Consider the following 17,382-nt stretch of genomic DNA (forward strand, 5'->3'; position numbering starts at 1 on the left):
GATGATAAATATCCTCTAAAACTAGAGAGTGATCGGCAAGTTTAATTGTACTGTTATTAACATTAGTAAAAACCTTTTAATAATAGTAATAATAATAATAATAATAATAATAATAATAATAATAATAATAATAATAATAATGTATTTTCAACTTTTAATGCTCTCTCCTGGAATTCGACTTTCATCCCCTGCCACGTTGACACTCCCTGGTTCCCAATATTACTGCCTGCTGTGGAAGTTGTTATGCGTGATAAATTAGATTCTATGAAACATCTATTTATTGGTTTAAAATCTCTTTGCACTCATACAGCATATTTCCTTTTAAAGAACTGCTTTCACGTCCCTCGCCTAACATACTTCCTTCGCACTATCCCTCTCTGGTTATTTCCTTCTCTTCTTTTAGAAGCTGATTGTATTTTACGGTATTGTTTGGAATCTATTCTTAATATGAAACTTGGTAACATTACTTGGTCCTTCGCTACTTTGCCTATTTCATTTGGCGGTCTTGGCATTCGCAATGTTAGCGATATTTGCGTGCCTGCATTTTTAGCTTCGGCTCATGGAGTTCTGAATTTCGTCAAATCTACTGTCTCTAGTCACAGTGACGAAATCAGAGTCCTTCATATGTCTGAGGCCTTTGAACGATGGCCCTCCATTACTCATATTGCGCATCTTGCAAACAGCCCAGAGTCTAAAAAAACGCTGGGATTTTGTTCTTGCTTCCAAAGCTTTTGACAGCCTTTTTGCGTCTTCCTCCTCAGATTGTGACAGAGCCAGTTTTCTTGCTTTACGAGAAAAAGAATCAGGATGCTGGCTTCAAGCCTTATCTTCTTCCAACATAATAATAATAATAATAATAATAATAATAATAATAATAATAATAATAATAATAATAATCACCGACACTGTTTAATATTTATGCTGACGAAATTGTTCGACAATGGAAAATTTTAGTGGATCCTGGAATTTTAATTGATAGAGGAATAAAAATTAATATTCTGGTATTTGCCGATGATATGATTGTAATACAAGATCCTGAAACAAAACTACAAAAAGCAGTATATGAACTGAATAAAATATGCCAGAAGCATAACTTTAACATATCAAATACAAAAACAAAAGTAATGGCATTTCAAGGCAAAAATACTGTAAGATCTAAGATTGAAATAGATAATAAAGCGGTAGAACAAGTAACAAATTTTAAGTACCTGGGATGTGATGTGAGTTACAAAAAGGATAATGATATAAAAATAAAATTACAATCATTCCAAACAGTATGTGGCACAATTAATAGAACTTTGAAGAATAAAAGCAGAAAGGAAACAAAAATGAAATTCTACAATGTAATGGCAGTCCCTACTCTTTTATATGGAAGTGAAAGTTGGGTTACAACAAAACCTGAAGTTAGTAAAATACAAGCAGCAGAGATGAGATTCTTGCGAAAAGTAAAAGGATGCACGAGATTGGATAGATTTAGGAATGAAGATATTAGGCAGGAACTAGGAGTATACCCACTTATTGATAAAATAGACAATTACAGACAAGATTGGAAATTACATGTAGAGAGAATGGACGACTACAGACTTCCCAAGAAAGCAATAAATTATAAACCAAAAGGACGAAGAGATCAGGGACGACCGATGAAAAGATGGAGCGACCTTTGAAGCCGGAACGGGCAATTGCCCATACCATGAAGTGAAGAATAATAATAATAATAATAATAATAATAATAATAATAATTATTCTTTATTTATACTGGCAGAGTTAAGGCCATAGGGCCTTCTCTTACACTCTACCAGGTCACAAAGTATACAAGCAGTTAAAATTTAACAAAAAAGTTACAGAACAGAATACTAACATATTACAAAAAGAAATAATAATAGCATAATAAAATCGACACTAAACAACATGAAAATAATACCATAATAGAAAAAAAAGAAAGTAAAATACACTGGAATATAGCAAAAGCAACTCATTTAGTACAAATGGTTAATATGGAAAACCTAAGGAAGAATATAACAAAATAGAATATAATAAAATAATAAAAAAGAAAAATAAAAAGAAAGAAAATTAAATCAAATTCACAATAAAAGGCTATGATAATAAATTCATCAGCTGATAAAGAGAACAAAAGAGGAAAGGAAGGAAAAGAAATATATAGCCTATATTGTTACAAAACTATCGCAGAGAAAAGGGCTTATAACTGAAAGGAATCTGAGTTGAAAAAGTGCAATTTTAATTTATTTTTGAAACTAGATAATGTCCACCTTAATGGATAATATGTCCTTTAAGATTCCTATTGCCTTAAGGCTTGGTGTTAAAATTTGTTTTCCACACAAATGTATTTGTGGTGCAGATGTCGATTCTTCTGGCCTCCATGGATTAAGTTGCCTAAAAAATTCTGGACGTTTTTGCAGACACGTCAAGATTAACGACATCATTAAAAGGGCCCTAATATCCGCTGGTTTCCCTACCATCCTAGAACCCAATGGCATAAATCGTTCCGATGGCAAACGTCCTGATGGCTTAACTCTAACACCATGGTCCAAAGCCAAATCACTTTTATGGGATGCCACTTGTTATAACACCTTCGCTTCTTATTCGTCCAAAACTTCGAAACTTGCTGGGTCAGCCGCTGCATCTGCTGTGACAATTAAACGCAATAAGTATCTCGATCTTCTGGATCCATATAATTTTGTCGTTTTCGCCGTAGAATCTATGGGCCCATGGTGTTCCGAGGCGAAGTTGTTTACTTCTGATATCGGCAAGTATTTATCAGCACTTAACGGTGACTCTTGCTCTACAGCTTTCCTCCGCCAAAGAATTAGTATTTCAATGCAACGAGGGAATGCTATAAGTGTTATGGGGACTTTTCCAGAATCTAAATCATTGGAAGAAATATTCTATTTCATATACAGCTGTAGTCAGTTTTTCGCATCCTTTAGTTTGTTGCTAATTTCTAGTTCGTCCCTTACTCAATTGTTAATTTAAATTTCAAAATTGTAGTAAATTTTATTGTGTATAAGACAGCTTGACATTTTTTTAGATAACATTGTTAAAAAAATCTAAAATCATATTCAGGACAACAACGTATTCCAACAAATGTTATAATAAACAACATGTTACTGTTAAAAAAAATAATAATGATGATAATGATAATGTTGATGATAATAGTAATAATAATGATGAGAATGATAATGATGATAATGATAATGATAATAACAATAATAATAATAATAATAATAATAATAATAATAATAATAATAATAATAACGTAATAATAACACTCCTAGATATAAGTTTCCCCATGTATTCGAGATACTTCTCTATTCTCTACCAGAAATACATATTTCTTAATTATTAAATTATTTCATATCTAAAGAAAACCGTTAGGTTGTGAATATTATGGAAAGTTAATACAAATCGAGACTGTTTGTAGGTCTGACATAATTACAAATGCACTACTGGTATATGTATATACGGTAATTTCCTAGAAGACGGTCAAAATCCAACATGGCTGACGAAAACTACCAAAAACGTTCTGCCAACTATGAAGTCCAAATGTCACCAAACATCGCAAAATCAAAGATGAAAAATCAAATATACGTTCATATTTTTAAAGAAGAACAAGCCCTTCAAAAAAATTAAAATATATTTAATTTTTCGCCTTTGATTTGTTTGGCGTTTAGTGGCATTCGAACTTCATAGTTGGTAGTACTTTTCTGGCAGTTTTCGTCCGCACTTTACCCCCAAAAATCACCAAAACACAAAACAAAACATAATAATTTATCAACTTATCAAATAAAATTCAATTCTCATTGACGTCTTCATCGACAACCACTTCACTTCCAGTATAAATGACACAGGCTTTAAGGCAATCTAACCTTAAACCATGCAGCCAACAAAGAACTAAACCAACACTTTGTCGTACAGTCAACTTTGCATAAATAAACCACGTCTTTACACTAAATGAAATTATCTTCGAACACTTATTACACCTTAACATCTACAGAAAATTCAGTAAATAATTCCTTTAAACCACAGGAAAACAGTGTTCTCCTCAACATTCAACACAATCGTTATTCACCAGCGAAAGAACTAAACCAAAATCGACACAAAATTTAATAAATAATTTCAGAATACGGATTCCTTCCTTTCCCTCTTACTTCAAAATTCCAACCTCGTGCACACAAAATAAATTATTAACACTGAGAAGTGCCTTTTCGTAAGCATGACGATGCGCATTCGACAAATGCAGACAAATCTACAATGTAACACCACTCACGTCAAACAACCAAGAACAACTGACAACGTCATTATCCATTCAAAATTAATGAAAATTCTAGAATAAATTACAACTATAACCAATCAAATCGAAAGAAAACCACAAAAATCATAAAATGACAAACTTTCAATAGCTTTAGCCATTAGATACAACATAACACCACTCACGTCAAACAACCAAGAACAACTGATAACGTCATTATCCATTCAAAATTCATGAAAACTCTAGAATAAATTACAACTATAACCAATCAAGTCGAAAGAAAACCACAAAAATCATAAAATGACAAACATTCAATAGCTTTAGCCATTAGACACAACATAACACCACTCACGTCAAACAACTAAGAACAACTGATAACGTCATTATCCATTCAAAATTAACGAAAATTCTAGAACAAATGACAACTATAACCAATAAAATTAAAAGAAGATCACGGCGACACCTAGTATAAAATCCTAGAACTAACATGTAAAAGTCACTAAAAGATCACTAACATTTAACTCTGAAATAAAAAAGTTGGTAATACTTACTATATTCAACCAAGTGCCCGTCTTCTATGAAATTACCGTATATACTAGAGTTAGGTCGATTCGTGAACGAATCGTTCATTTAAAATACTAATAATAAAGAATCGTAAGAATCGTTTCGTGGTATCAACGAATCGTCGTTCAAAAGAATCGTAACGAATCGTCGTTCAAAAGAATCGTAACGAATCGTCGTTCAAAAGAATAGTAACGAATTGACATGGTATCGTAACCCACGATTCTATTTACTTGTTTGATGTAACCTGTCAACGGACATTTCCGAACCTTGCCGAATACTCCCGAGCGAGAGTGAAATCAAAATATGTACTGCATTTATTAAGTATGGAAAATAATGAACACAAACCTGAAATGTGCATAGTTAAATAGAGATGTAATGCAAAAAATGTACTTCGTAATAAGGTTCAGTTGATAAATTATAATTTAGAAACATTATCTTGGATAATTTTGTAGACTAATGGAGGTCATGCTGAATGGTTCCAGCCAATGAGAAAGAGACAATCCAATGTCTCGCCTCTTATGCCATCTATGCGAGAGATGTAGAACGTTTTTGTTCTACGCGTGGTTTGCAAAGGAAAGTGTCCTGTAAGTCGTTCGTTGACGAATCGTTGGAATCGCAGAGTAGGAAGAATCGTGAACTCGTTGACGATTCAAAAGAATAGTTGGAATCGCAGACTGAGAAGAATCGTGAACGAATCGTTAGAATCGATTCGTAATATATGATTGAATCGTTGGAATCGACTTCAGAAAAAGAATCGTGTTGCCCAACTCTAGTATATACTGACAGAGAACCACTTCAGTTTTCACCATAGGAAAGCTAATACAGGATAAACATTGGAAGAAGAACACACTGTACATTCCTTGTGCTGGAGTCTACCCATATTAAGTTCAAGAAAACTGAAACTCTTTGTGTGTATTTCTAGTAATTTGAAGATTGGTAAATTGAGATTTTCAATTTTATGTTTTTCCACCTATATTAATATGCTGTAGCTGTCCGTATGTATTAAAAGAATTAGGAAAATTTAGAACCTATTCTGTAGTCCACTCAAAATAACCCACACAATTTATCTTGAAGTTACAAAATATCTTTTCCCTAATGGCAACATAATGTTCTGTAAAGGACATATTTCAAATACGTAAATGCTTAAAAACAAATGAAGACAGATGATAATGTTTGTGCCCACTTCTAAAATAAAATCAGTAATTTGGAAATTGTAAAGTGTATTCAGATTGACAAAAACACAAATATCACGAGTCCCTGGGTGTGACATATTATGAAACACACTGTGGGAATGTGTAACATGGCAATCATTAAGTGTGAGTGTAACAAGATATTTCTCTTTCATATTTAAAACATAAAACGAGGTAACAGTTAAACATTAGAGTTGTAATAGTAAACAGTGATAAGATTTTTTGTCCCTTCATATGAATTGTACAATTTTGTATAGCTTAACGAAAATAAGTTTGTAAATTGAACTAATTGGATTGTATATGTTTATATAGTTTGGCTGATGAATTGTATATGCTTTTAAAATGAATACTAGTGCGTGTAGTTCTACTGATGAATGGTATATAGGCTACTATAAATTGTATAGTAGTCTATATAGCTCAACTGATGAATTGTTTAAGATTATAAATTCAATTAATCTACTTGATATTAATTGCACAAATTTGTATAGCTTAACGAAAGTATGCTTGTAAATTGAATTAATCTGCTTACTTTGTATTGTATGTGTGTGTATTGTTTTGGCCGATGAATTTTATATGCTTAAAATTGAATAGTAATCTGTATAGCTCTATTCATAAATTGTTTGTGTTTGTAATTTGAAGTAGTTAGCATGATATGTATTATCAATTTCTGTATATCACAACTGATTGAATTGTTTATGCCTTAAATTTAATTAACTTACTTGTTTTGTATTACAGATATAGCTCAACTGATGAATGATCGTTTGCATTTGTAAATTTGATAATCTGATTGGCTATGTACTGTATATATTTTTAGTAGAGCCAGCAATGTAGCTCAGTCAGCAGACTCACTGGGCTGCTGATCCGGAACTGCGTTCGGGCTTGGGTTGGATCTCACTTTAGTCTCATTGAATGGTTTCTTCCGAGGGTTTCCCAAGCCGAGGGACTGAAGCAGGATGGTCTATGGCGACTCCTCAGCATTAACCCCTTTGATTTGATTACCTGGATGGGTTTTTCCGAGGTTTTCCCCAACCAAAAGGCAAATGCCGGGTAATCTTTTGGCGAATCCTCGGACCTCACCTCATCTCACTACATCTCGCCAAAATATTGTAAAAAATTGCACAAAATTGTAAAAATTGTAGAAAATTACTAAATTGTAAAACTATAAAAATTTGTAAAAATTGTAATTGTAATATTGTAAAATTTCGACTTGTTCCACATGTTAACGCTTCATTGCTCATGTAAGATCTTGGAATAAAATAAATGAATGAATGAATCGAAGTCACTGCGAGTACTGTTATAACGAGGTAGTATCTGTTACAATCAAAATGCAAGATAATCACTGAAAAAAGAATACACAGTGCATTCCTTGTGTTTCACTCACCTCAGGTTCACTTTTCACCAAGGGGAACGAAATTGGCACCGGATCTTCCTCTAATTTTATCTGAGATGTGAGGTCATGGCTCTGGTCCTCACATTCCTCTTTTATACCAGTCACATGCTGATCCAAAAGATTCTGTTCCTGCAGTACAAAGAGACTACTTAAACCGATCAATTTATTACACAGCATTAGAAGACAACTTCTAACGTTACAAGCTGCTCTCTATGTGTCCGCTTGACTACAACCTGCAATATTATGATGAATGGGGCCATGATTTATATACAAATGCAAAGATTTCCCGAAAAAAAAAAAATACACTTTTTAACATCTTATGAATGCAATACAAAGGTTTATTTTCAGTCAATGACTTTACTTTATATGTGTGTAAGGTACAAGTCCTTATATTACATAATTTAATACTGTATTAACGTTTTCGTCGGTCATGCCGATATCATCAGATACAACTTTTTATGCTGCAATATCATCCCTAAATAAGTACATGTGCCTCTATGATCAAAAATACAATATACATTGATAAATATAAAACATATTAAAATCAACATGGTTTGGGGACATCAATATTTCTTTTCTCACGTAAATGTACCCTTATTGTCAATTAGTTAAAAACACAAACCTGTGATTACAATACATATATATATATATATATATATATATATATGGGTCATTCCACGAGATGAGGGACATAAAGACAAAATTTTATATTTAATCGAAGAAACTGTTCTTTTGCATTAAAAAGTTCTCCAATTCATTGACTTTATACATATATATATATATATATATAATTGCAGGTCTTCACTATATAAAAAAATAAAGTGAAAAATTCATATGAAATACTATGTGAAGAGATGCTTACAATGTTTACTATATATTTATCTAATTTGCTTGTGTCCATACTCTTATTATTCAGTTATTATACTCCTTTTCTGTGTATGAAAGATGTATATACACCATAATGTATGTGTTGAGATTGTACCTTGAAACCTTAATTCATCAAAGTTGTTATAGTTGACATTTACAATGGATGATATGTTTCTGTATTAGGTTGTCTTTTGATGTTAATTGACGGTATGAACTTGATCGTGCACTATGACCGATGATAATCTTCAATCTAGAATATAAGTGATAAAGTTAAGTAATTAAACTAAATAGAATCGAAATTTATTGTCGAAATACGTGTTTGTTAAAGATAATAGATCATAATATTGTGACTGAAATCATATTAAGAAAAATTTTGAATTTGAATGGATATATTATTAGATCAATTTAAGTATATATATATTGTTAGGTTAACTGTTTACAAGAAGTATTCCTAAACATCTCTAGCAGCAAAGGGTACATCCTCCAATAACTCCGCAAAACCCTTTGCGTGAACTGTAAGTAAACGGGCATAGGTAGGCAATCACACGCTCAGACAGGAGATATGGCCCACTGAAATGGTGTTGAAGTCTGCAATGACAAACCAGGTATTTAGAACGAAACTGACATAATCGCCTTAATCTGGGTTTACAGACCTCAAGTTCCACAATATCTCTAAATGTTCAGTTGGACATTCTCTATTTCCTGTTTAATCCTGGCAGTCTTTTACTGAATCACGCAGTACGTGGTGACACAATATTTTACAACTTCTTTTTTATTTTCATACTAATTTCGAACATAGGTATATTTCATATTTGTGATTTCGCACTAAGTTTATAATTTCGTACATTAACATTGACTTCTACACAGTTTCTCTTGGACAATAAGCTGTATGCTGTTTTGTTTTATTAACAGATGCTGTTTCCAAGTTTAGCATAATTAATTCTTGCCTTCCTCATTAGAATGTTTCTGAATCACTCCATTTCACAGTTGATAAATCAAATTGTGGTGAACACAGGTGGAGGAGAAATGTGGTGGCATCTTTCAAAACGAAAGTGGTATAAAGAATCACATCAGCCTTCCACACCTTGATATACACCGAACTATGACAGGAAAATATATACTCACTTAGTTACTTACAAATGGCTTTTAAGGAACCCGAAGGTTCATTGCCGTTCTCACATAAGCCCGCCATAGGTCCCTATCCTGTGCAAGATTAAGCCACTCTCTATCATCATACCCCATCTCCCCCAAATCAATTTTAATATCATCCTCCCATCTACGTCTTGGCTTCCCCAAAGGTCTTTTTCCCTCCGGCCTCCCAACCAACACTCTATATGCATTTCTGGATTCGCCCATACGTGCTACATGCGCTGCCCAACTGAAATGTCTGGATTTAACATTCCTAATTATGTCAGGTGAAGAATACAATGCGTGAAGTTCTGCATTGTGTAACTTTCTCCATTCTCCTGTAACTTCATCCCTCTAAGCCCCAAATATTTTCCTAAGAACCTTATTCTCAAACACCCTTAATCTCTGTTCCTGTCTCAAAGTGAGAGTCCAAGTTTCACAACCATAAAGAACAACCGGTACTATAACTGTTTTATAAATTTTTTCAGATTTTTTGATAGACTAGATAATAAAAGCTTCTCAACCGAATAATAACAGGTATTTCCCATATTTATTCTGTTTTAATTTCCTCCCGAGTATCATTTATATTTGTTACTGTTGCTCCAAGATATTTGAACTTCTTCACCTCTTCAAAAGATAAATTTCCAATTTTTATATTTCCATTTCGTACAATATTCCCGTCACGAGACATAATCATATACTTTGTCTTTTCGAGATTTACTTCCAAACCTATCTCTTTACTTCCTTCCAGTAAAATTCCCATGTTTTCCATAATCGTTTGTGGATTTTCTCCTAACATATTCACGTCATCCGATTAAAATTGAACGCATTCCAATAGTCATGAAAACAGTATTGTACACATCAGAAAATGTCATCAATCCTCGTGTAATATTACTGATATTGCGATAGAAAAATACTCAGTGCAATTATCAACTCAGCAAGTATGTTTTCTACAAACATATGACAAAAGCGATTAGCAGATCACTTGAAACAAAAAAATAATCATTTTAAATTTAAATTAATGATTTTCATACTTTTTTCACCAAGACTTTTAGCGTCCTCGCTCTGTCAGCCAATGTGTATGTTGCATCCACTGGTGATGTCTTTATGCACAATATGCGTTGAACAAGCACCAATGTAAAGAAAGACCAACGTACCAGTTTGTATTACGCTCCACTCATGAAAAAAAAAAACTGTAGGATAAGGAATTATAATTATAGAGTGGGCTGACATACATCAGAAAAGCTCAGACATAGAGCTATACAGCAAGTTTACTCCAGTGAATTTCAGAGTACGACATTGTGAAGGACTGGCCTCTAGCAAGCGGAGCAAAGGTATTAAATGTCTTTCGTACGCTCCCTTCTCGGCAGGACATAGAGCATCCTCCACCGTCATGCTGCAGATCTGCAACCCTTGCACATGTCCTCACGGGATGTACTACATAACTTAACGACACCATAGAATTCGTTCTATGATCGGCAAACAGTTGAGGTCAATTAATTAACAAGGGTCAGAGCCATCCTCAGGTACAAGTCGGAGCATGGGTAGGTTTGGCAATGCTGAGTGGAGGCGAAATAAAGGCGTGGCGTTTGACGTTTTAGAGGTTTGATTTCGTTGTCACATGTACATTTTCTACATTAATTGATACAGAACAAAGAGCATATGATCAAGATTCAGAGTATTGATTTACGTATTTTATTACGGAATCCGAAATATTTTGAGTTTCAGAATACCGCGTAACTACTTGCATACAGCCACTTATATCTAAAAAAAATTAAAAGCATACGTGTTTGTTTTGATGGTACAAGGGAAAATAAATAAATACTTACAGAACTGTTACTTGTACCAAAAATAAATAAAGTAACGACGTACTTTCGCAATATATGCGCCATTCCAATCAATTAACCATTATATGGCAAGTAAATTGACAATGTTTTGCCCCTTTATGTTGTTTCATCTCTGACGTGAAAGGTCTAGGATATCATATACATTTTAATTTCATATGATCGTCTGTCGTGCTTTTCTATAAATATTCCAGATGCCCAGGAAGCCAGTTATAGTTTGAACCTCGCCAGTCACCATAACAATACTGTTATTCTAAATTATTTGTTATACATTTTTTTAAATATAATTTTAAATAGAACCAAGGCCAAGTATAAAGATCTATGAAAAAACGAAGAAATATACCTTCAACATAATACATAACAAAACACATAATTATCTATTAAGTATGTGCCAATTAGCGTATAAACTCGGTGAACGATAAATCCTGTAAATACGAAGTGAAAAGAAACATGTTTATAATTCATTTATTACAAAAGACATAATATTAATAAATAAACCTTGAAAGCCAACAAAGTGAGTGTATGCATCCACAAATTATAGGTTAGTTCTGACGTATAGCAGGCATTGCGAATCTTCAACAAAACTGCAACATTTATGGGATCACAAAACAGCTATTTACAATAAACTTGAAAATCAATGGCGTAACTTTATTGATAAAGCAGGCGAGACCCAACAATTTGGCTAGAATTCTGATACACCACAAACCACAAGTAAGACTATAAAAATGTAGTTTATACAATATTTAATATTTAGAAGAATTTTCAATCACTTTGCCATTAATAATAACCGTAAAAGTTGCTAAAGACTGCAGCCATATTTTCATTTACTGTCTTTTTTTTTTTTGTCGCCAACACACAATTAGTTTATAATACATCAATAATTGACGTTTGGTACGACAGCGAACATAATTCCATCGACACACACTTATATTGTACCATTAATTTACATTGAAAATCGACATTAGCACAAACACGTGTTCTGGATAGTAAGCCTCCGTTTGACAGTTAATTACAGTGTTGCCGACGTATGGCTCCGGCTTGTAACTGAAGAATGCTCTGCAAGTGTTCAAAGAAGTACACGGACTGGCAGACAATGGCTGTGGAAGAAGAATATACTGTACATCATTCCCATCCCATCAAATAGTAACAATCATCATATCATTGATTCCACTCTTTGATTGAAAACCAAGAGAGCCAACCTCATGAAATAAGTCTAGAAAAAGACATTTGGCCTATGTACTTAATGTTCCACATTTTATGTACAATTACAGTCTACAACGAATGGAAATAAGAAGCTTTATGTTTGGAACACGCGGAACTATTCCTGGTTTCTTCTTCCGAATCTGGCAATGTTTCGGCCTACGGAGGAAGACAACTGACTATATCGTTCTTGCAGCTCTGAGGGGATCCATATTTTTGCTCCGAAATCATCTGTAGACCTACGGTCAACACATATCTTCAAATAACTAATTAGTAATTATTTATCCATGATAGTAAAGTAATGCAGAATATAGTACGAAATGGAACTATAAAAATTGGAGATTTATCCTTCGAAGAGGTGGAAAAATTCAAATATCTTGGAGCAACAGTAACAAACATAAATGACACTCGGGAGGAAATTAAACGAAGAATAAATATGGGAAATGCCTGTTATTATTCGGTTGAGAAGTTTTTGTCATCTAGTCTTCTGTCAAAAAATCTGAAAGTTAGAATTTATAAAACAGTTATATTACCGGTTGTACTGTATGGTTGTGAAACTTGGACATTCACTTTGAGAGAGGAACAGAGATTAAGGGTGTTTGAGAATAAGGTTCTTAGGAAAATATTTGGGGCTAAGAGGGATGAAGTTACAAGAGAATGGAGAAAGTTACACAACGCAGAACTGCACGCATTGTATACTTCACCTGACATAATTAGGACCATAAAATCCAGACGTTTGAGATGGGCAGGACATGTAGCACGTATGGGCATATAGTGTGTTTGTCGGGAGGCCGGAGGGCAAAAGACCTTTGGGGAGGCCGAGACGTAGATGGGAAGATAATATTAAAATGGATTTGAGGGAGTTAGGATATGATGGTAGAGATTGGATTAATCTTGCTCAGGATAGGGAGCAATGGCGGGCTTATGTGAGGACGGCAATGAACCTCCGGGTTCCTTAAAAGCCAGTAAGTAAGTAAGTAAGTAAGTAAGTAAGTAAAATAATGTTCTATATAGCAGAGTGTTAATATAGGGAGCGGTGATCGTTTCCATAAATAAATAAGTAAAGTGCAACACCTTCAAATTAAGGCAGTTCATTTAGACATTATAAGAAATAATGTTAAATTATTACGGCCCCTGTATTAGGTATTACAAATTATGAAAATGTTAAAAGATAGCCTACAAATTTATAAAGTAATGGGGATAATATCTGTAATTACGAGTAAATATAAAACAAAATGAATCAATTGAAACCGCAAAATGATTCAGAGTTACATATAGACACAGACAAAAAAAAAATGAATTTGTGTCCTTAAGTGTATATCAAATACCTACACTGAGGGAATGTGTAGCTTGCCAACCATTAAGAATAACTGTAACCAGAAATTTCGTTTTCAAATTAGAAATGTAAAACCAGGTAACAGCTCAAAATTAGACTTCGCTACAACATGATATGAATAATAAATACACAGTCATCACATTTCTTCAATCTCTACCATACTCTACAAAGCAATGCAAGTTATGTTATAAAGAGATACTGTCTGTGATAATCAAAATACAATATAAACACTGAAAAAGGCACACAGTGCATTCCTTGCGTTCCACTCACCTCTGGTTCACGTTTCAATATAGGGAACGAAATTGGCATAGGATCTTCATCAACTTTCACCTGAGATGTGAGAGTATGTCCCTTGTCCACATATTCTTCGGAGTAATAAGACATCTTTGCTTAATCCTATGGAATAGCAACTTTAGCAGTCGTTAAACTGTTGCATGCTCCAGCTCCACCTCCTTCGGAGTTGCAATACCAGTGTCGCCAACTCGATTCTTAAAGACCCGCTGTGAAGCCGTGCAGAAACCGCTGAATTGCTACATTGTCAATGCAAAATTATATTATTTTGCCGCTGTGAGTGCTAAAAATATCCGCTAAATCCCTATATCAGCTATGCAAATTTCATAAATTTTACCCGTTAAACTAAAACAGAAAAACGCTAGATCTAGCGGGAAAACCGCTGAATTAGCAACACTGTGCGATACACGACGGGTCAAGGCTGACTAAATCCTTAACGAAGTTTATTTTTCCAGAAGGCCGTTTTCAAAACGGTTCAGAATAAGAGTTTGTGTATTACAAACTCTTTGGTCCAGAACGGCTATAATTTCATGTTTTATTCTTTATTGTAATTATTTTTAGCATTATTATTTTTCTTCAAATATTGCTTATTAATACTAATTAATAGTAAGAGCTGATAGTAGTTAAATTCAAGAATCAGTCACTTTTTCCATACTAATGATATATGTATATGATATACGAGTCGTGTGATGGCAATCAAAGACGTTATATAGTATACGTGAAATATTAATTTAATCGGGGGGCTACCACAGCTTTTTTTTTCTCCCACTCTACACCTTTCACTGCACTTCCTCCCTTACATAGTTTGCAATACTTCTCTCTTTTCCCTCTATTTACTTTATGATACTGACTATATTAAATAGGAATATCTTACTTAACTCTAAATACACGCTATATTAATTAGGAATATCTTGTTTACCTCTAAATATGTCGATATACATATATGTACTAGAACCTTCTGTTTTGTGAACCATTATCAAAGCCATTACGCTATGAATTCATTGATAAAGAAACCCTTAAAAATTATATTTACGTACATGTTAATACGTTTACGTGATGTTAATACATCAAATAGATACTTCAAAAGGTATTAAACATATGCCTTTATTATTATACGTACAGTAGAACTGAATTCGTTAGTTTGCTATTAACCGTATTATTTATTTATTTAATCCACACAACAATATAATTAGAGTAGAGAAAAGTGAAAATAACAGTAGTAATACATATAAGTATGGTATACCGGGTACATCTTGATTACACAACTTTTAACACTGTATCACTTCGGAATATGTATGATAAGACTTTGTTGTGTTAAATTCTAATGTATCTTGTTTACATGTTTCGACCTATTTATGGTAATTAAACTTAAAGTGTTACAATCCAATACTACTCAACAATAGATATCAAGCAAATATTATATGTAAATCACGGTAAACAAAAACAAAAGTATTTACAGTATAAAGAAAACTTACATTATATTACAGTTAATATGCCAAATTGATCACTAATTAAGTTAATATTGTACAAGGAACCAATATGGTGGCATTACTACATTTATCCATTATCAAATGTTTCATTATAACGTATGTAATTCAACTCACTACACTACTCCCCTTAGTATCCTTTTGATCTCACTGAGGTAAAGTCAAATTACCGTATTTTCTTTAAAACAGTTTTTCATACTTGCAATGTAGGCAGGCCTACGTGACGTCATACAACTCATTGGTCAGGAAAACAGGGACCTTTCCTTGGATTCTACCAGATAATCTAACTATGTGTATCAAAGTCAAAGCCAAATAGACCAGTGTTAGCTTCGTTTTCTGACCACACACGAACTCGTAAAAATATGAAGTTAGGCAAATATTGTTTTTCAGGATGAGTGGTTAACAGAACGTGGAAAATGGTTTCAGATGAGTAATGACTCTACTGCCGAATTTATTATGGATTTATTAATTTCTCCTACAGAATAATATCTGTAATACTAACATTAGAGGAGAAAAATTCGCTCTGGTGCCGGGGATCGAACCAGGGTTCTTGGTTCTAAGTACCAAGCGCTCTGACCACTGAGCTACGCCGAATTCAATCCACAGCACTGGATCGAATTCCTCTCCCTCAATGTTTCCCTTTGTGGCCTTATCCAAGTTAGGAATATATGTTGACGTTTATGTCCAATATCAACTGCCATTATACTAGGGGCACACTGAGCTGTGACTTTTTATTATCTCAAGAAAAATATTTTCTTGATTGAATAACTACAGGTTATTAATTGTTGTATGTAAGAGTTGAAGAAAATAATGTGTTTCTCTATTCATATTGTATCATTTTCTTCTTTTTCTTTCTTTTTTTTTTTTTTTTTTTTGTAATTTCTATAAAATAAAAAAAGAAGATATACCAATCTATATCACAGACACACTCATTGATAAAACTCCAGTTGTGAACGAAATTCCTCCATGGAAATGGGTGATTCCAGAACATAGCATACAAATTCCAGGATATCATTCCACAAATGATTCTCCACACATTCTTAAGTTAGATGCCATGGAACTACTCTGCAGCACATATAAGGATCACCTTCAAATCTATACAGATGGATCTCTGAATCATAATAATGGGACAACAGGAGCAGGGTATTATATTCCAAAATATCAAGAAAGTTATTTCATACCATGTTCATCCTCCTCCAGTCTTGACACTGAATTGCTAGCTATTGATGCTGCTCTTCAGTGTGTTACTCAAATTTCTGAAAAATCTATTTGCATACTTACCGACTCCAAGGGGGCTATATTTAATATAATTAAATATGAACCAAATCTATATGCACATAGGATTATTCCACTTCAGAAACAACTACGTAAACTAAAAGAACTTCAAAAGGAAATAACATTTCAATGGATACCTAGTCATTGTGGTATACCTGGAAACGAGAAAGTCCATAATATTGAAAAACAGGCAACATATTTACAACCAAGACCTCTTCAAGTGATGTCTCTATCCAGTGCTTTTGCTTCAGTAAAGTCTCCTTTTACAAACATATGGATCAACAATTGGCTCTCTTCTGACAAAGAAAAAATTTTAGTCTGTACAAAAGAAACCAAATGACCTGGAAATGTACAAAAACTTGCCTAGACATGTTCAAACATTTTTAACAAGAGTCAGAACAGGTCTTATTGTCACACAATTGTACCTAACCTGATTTCACATTTCTGATAATCCTACTTGTCTGTGGTGTAATAATCATGATGAAGATCTGGAACACATTCATACTGTACATCCATAAACCACAAAAGAAGTAAATTAAAATC

General features: G+C 33.4%; 1 protein-coding gene and 1 long non-coding RNA gene across 2 annotated transcripts in view; one reads left to right on the forward strand and one right to left on the reverse strand.

The window, feature by feature from the left end:
- The window catches only part of LOC138691739 (zinc finger protein ZFP2-like), a 32,728-nt gene extending 18,264 nt beyond the window's left edge, over positions 1-14,464 (reverse strand). The window contains exons 1-2 of the mRNA XM_069814051.1: positions 14,057-14,464; positions 7,403-7,540 (exon numbers count right to left, since the gene is read on the reverse strand). Of these exons, the coding sequence (XP_069670152.1) occupies positions 7,403-7,540; positions 14,057-14,170 (252 nt within the window). The 5' untranslated portion in view covers positions 14,171-14,464. The remainder of the gene's footprint in view (positions 1-7,402; positions 7,541-14,056) is intronic.
- Positions 1-17,382, forward strand: part of LOC138691745 (uncharacterized) — a 400,261-nt gene that overhangs the window by 382,605 nt on the left and 274 nt on the right. The window lies entirely within an intron of this gene.

The sequence above is a fragment of the Periplaneta americana genome, chromosome 16 (assembly GCF_040183065.1).
Source record: "Periplaneta americana isolate PAMFEO1 chromosome 16, P.americana_PAMFEO1_priV1, whole genome shotgun sequence".
Classification (NCBI taxonomy): Eukaryota; Metazoa; Arthropoda; class Insecta; order Blattodea; family Blattidae; genus Periplaneta; species Periplaneta americana.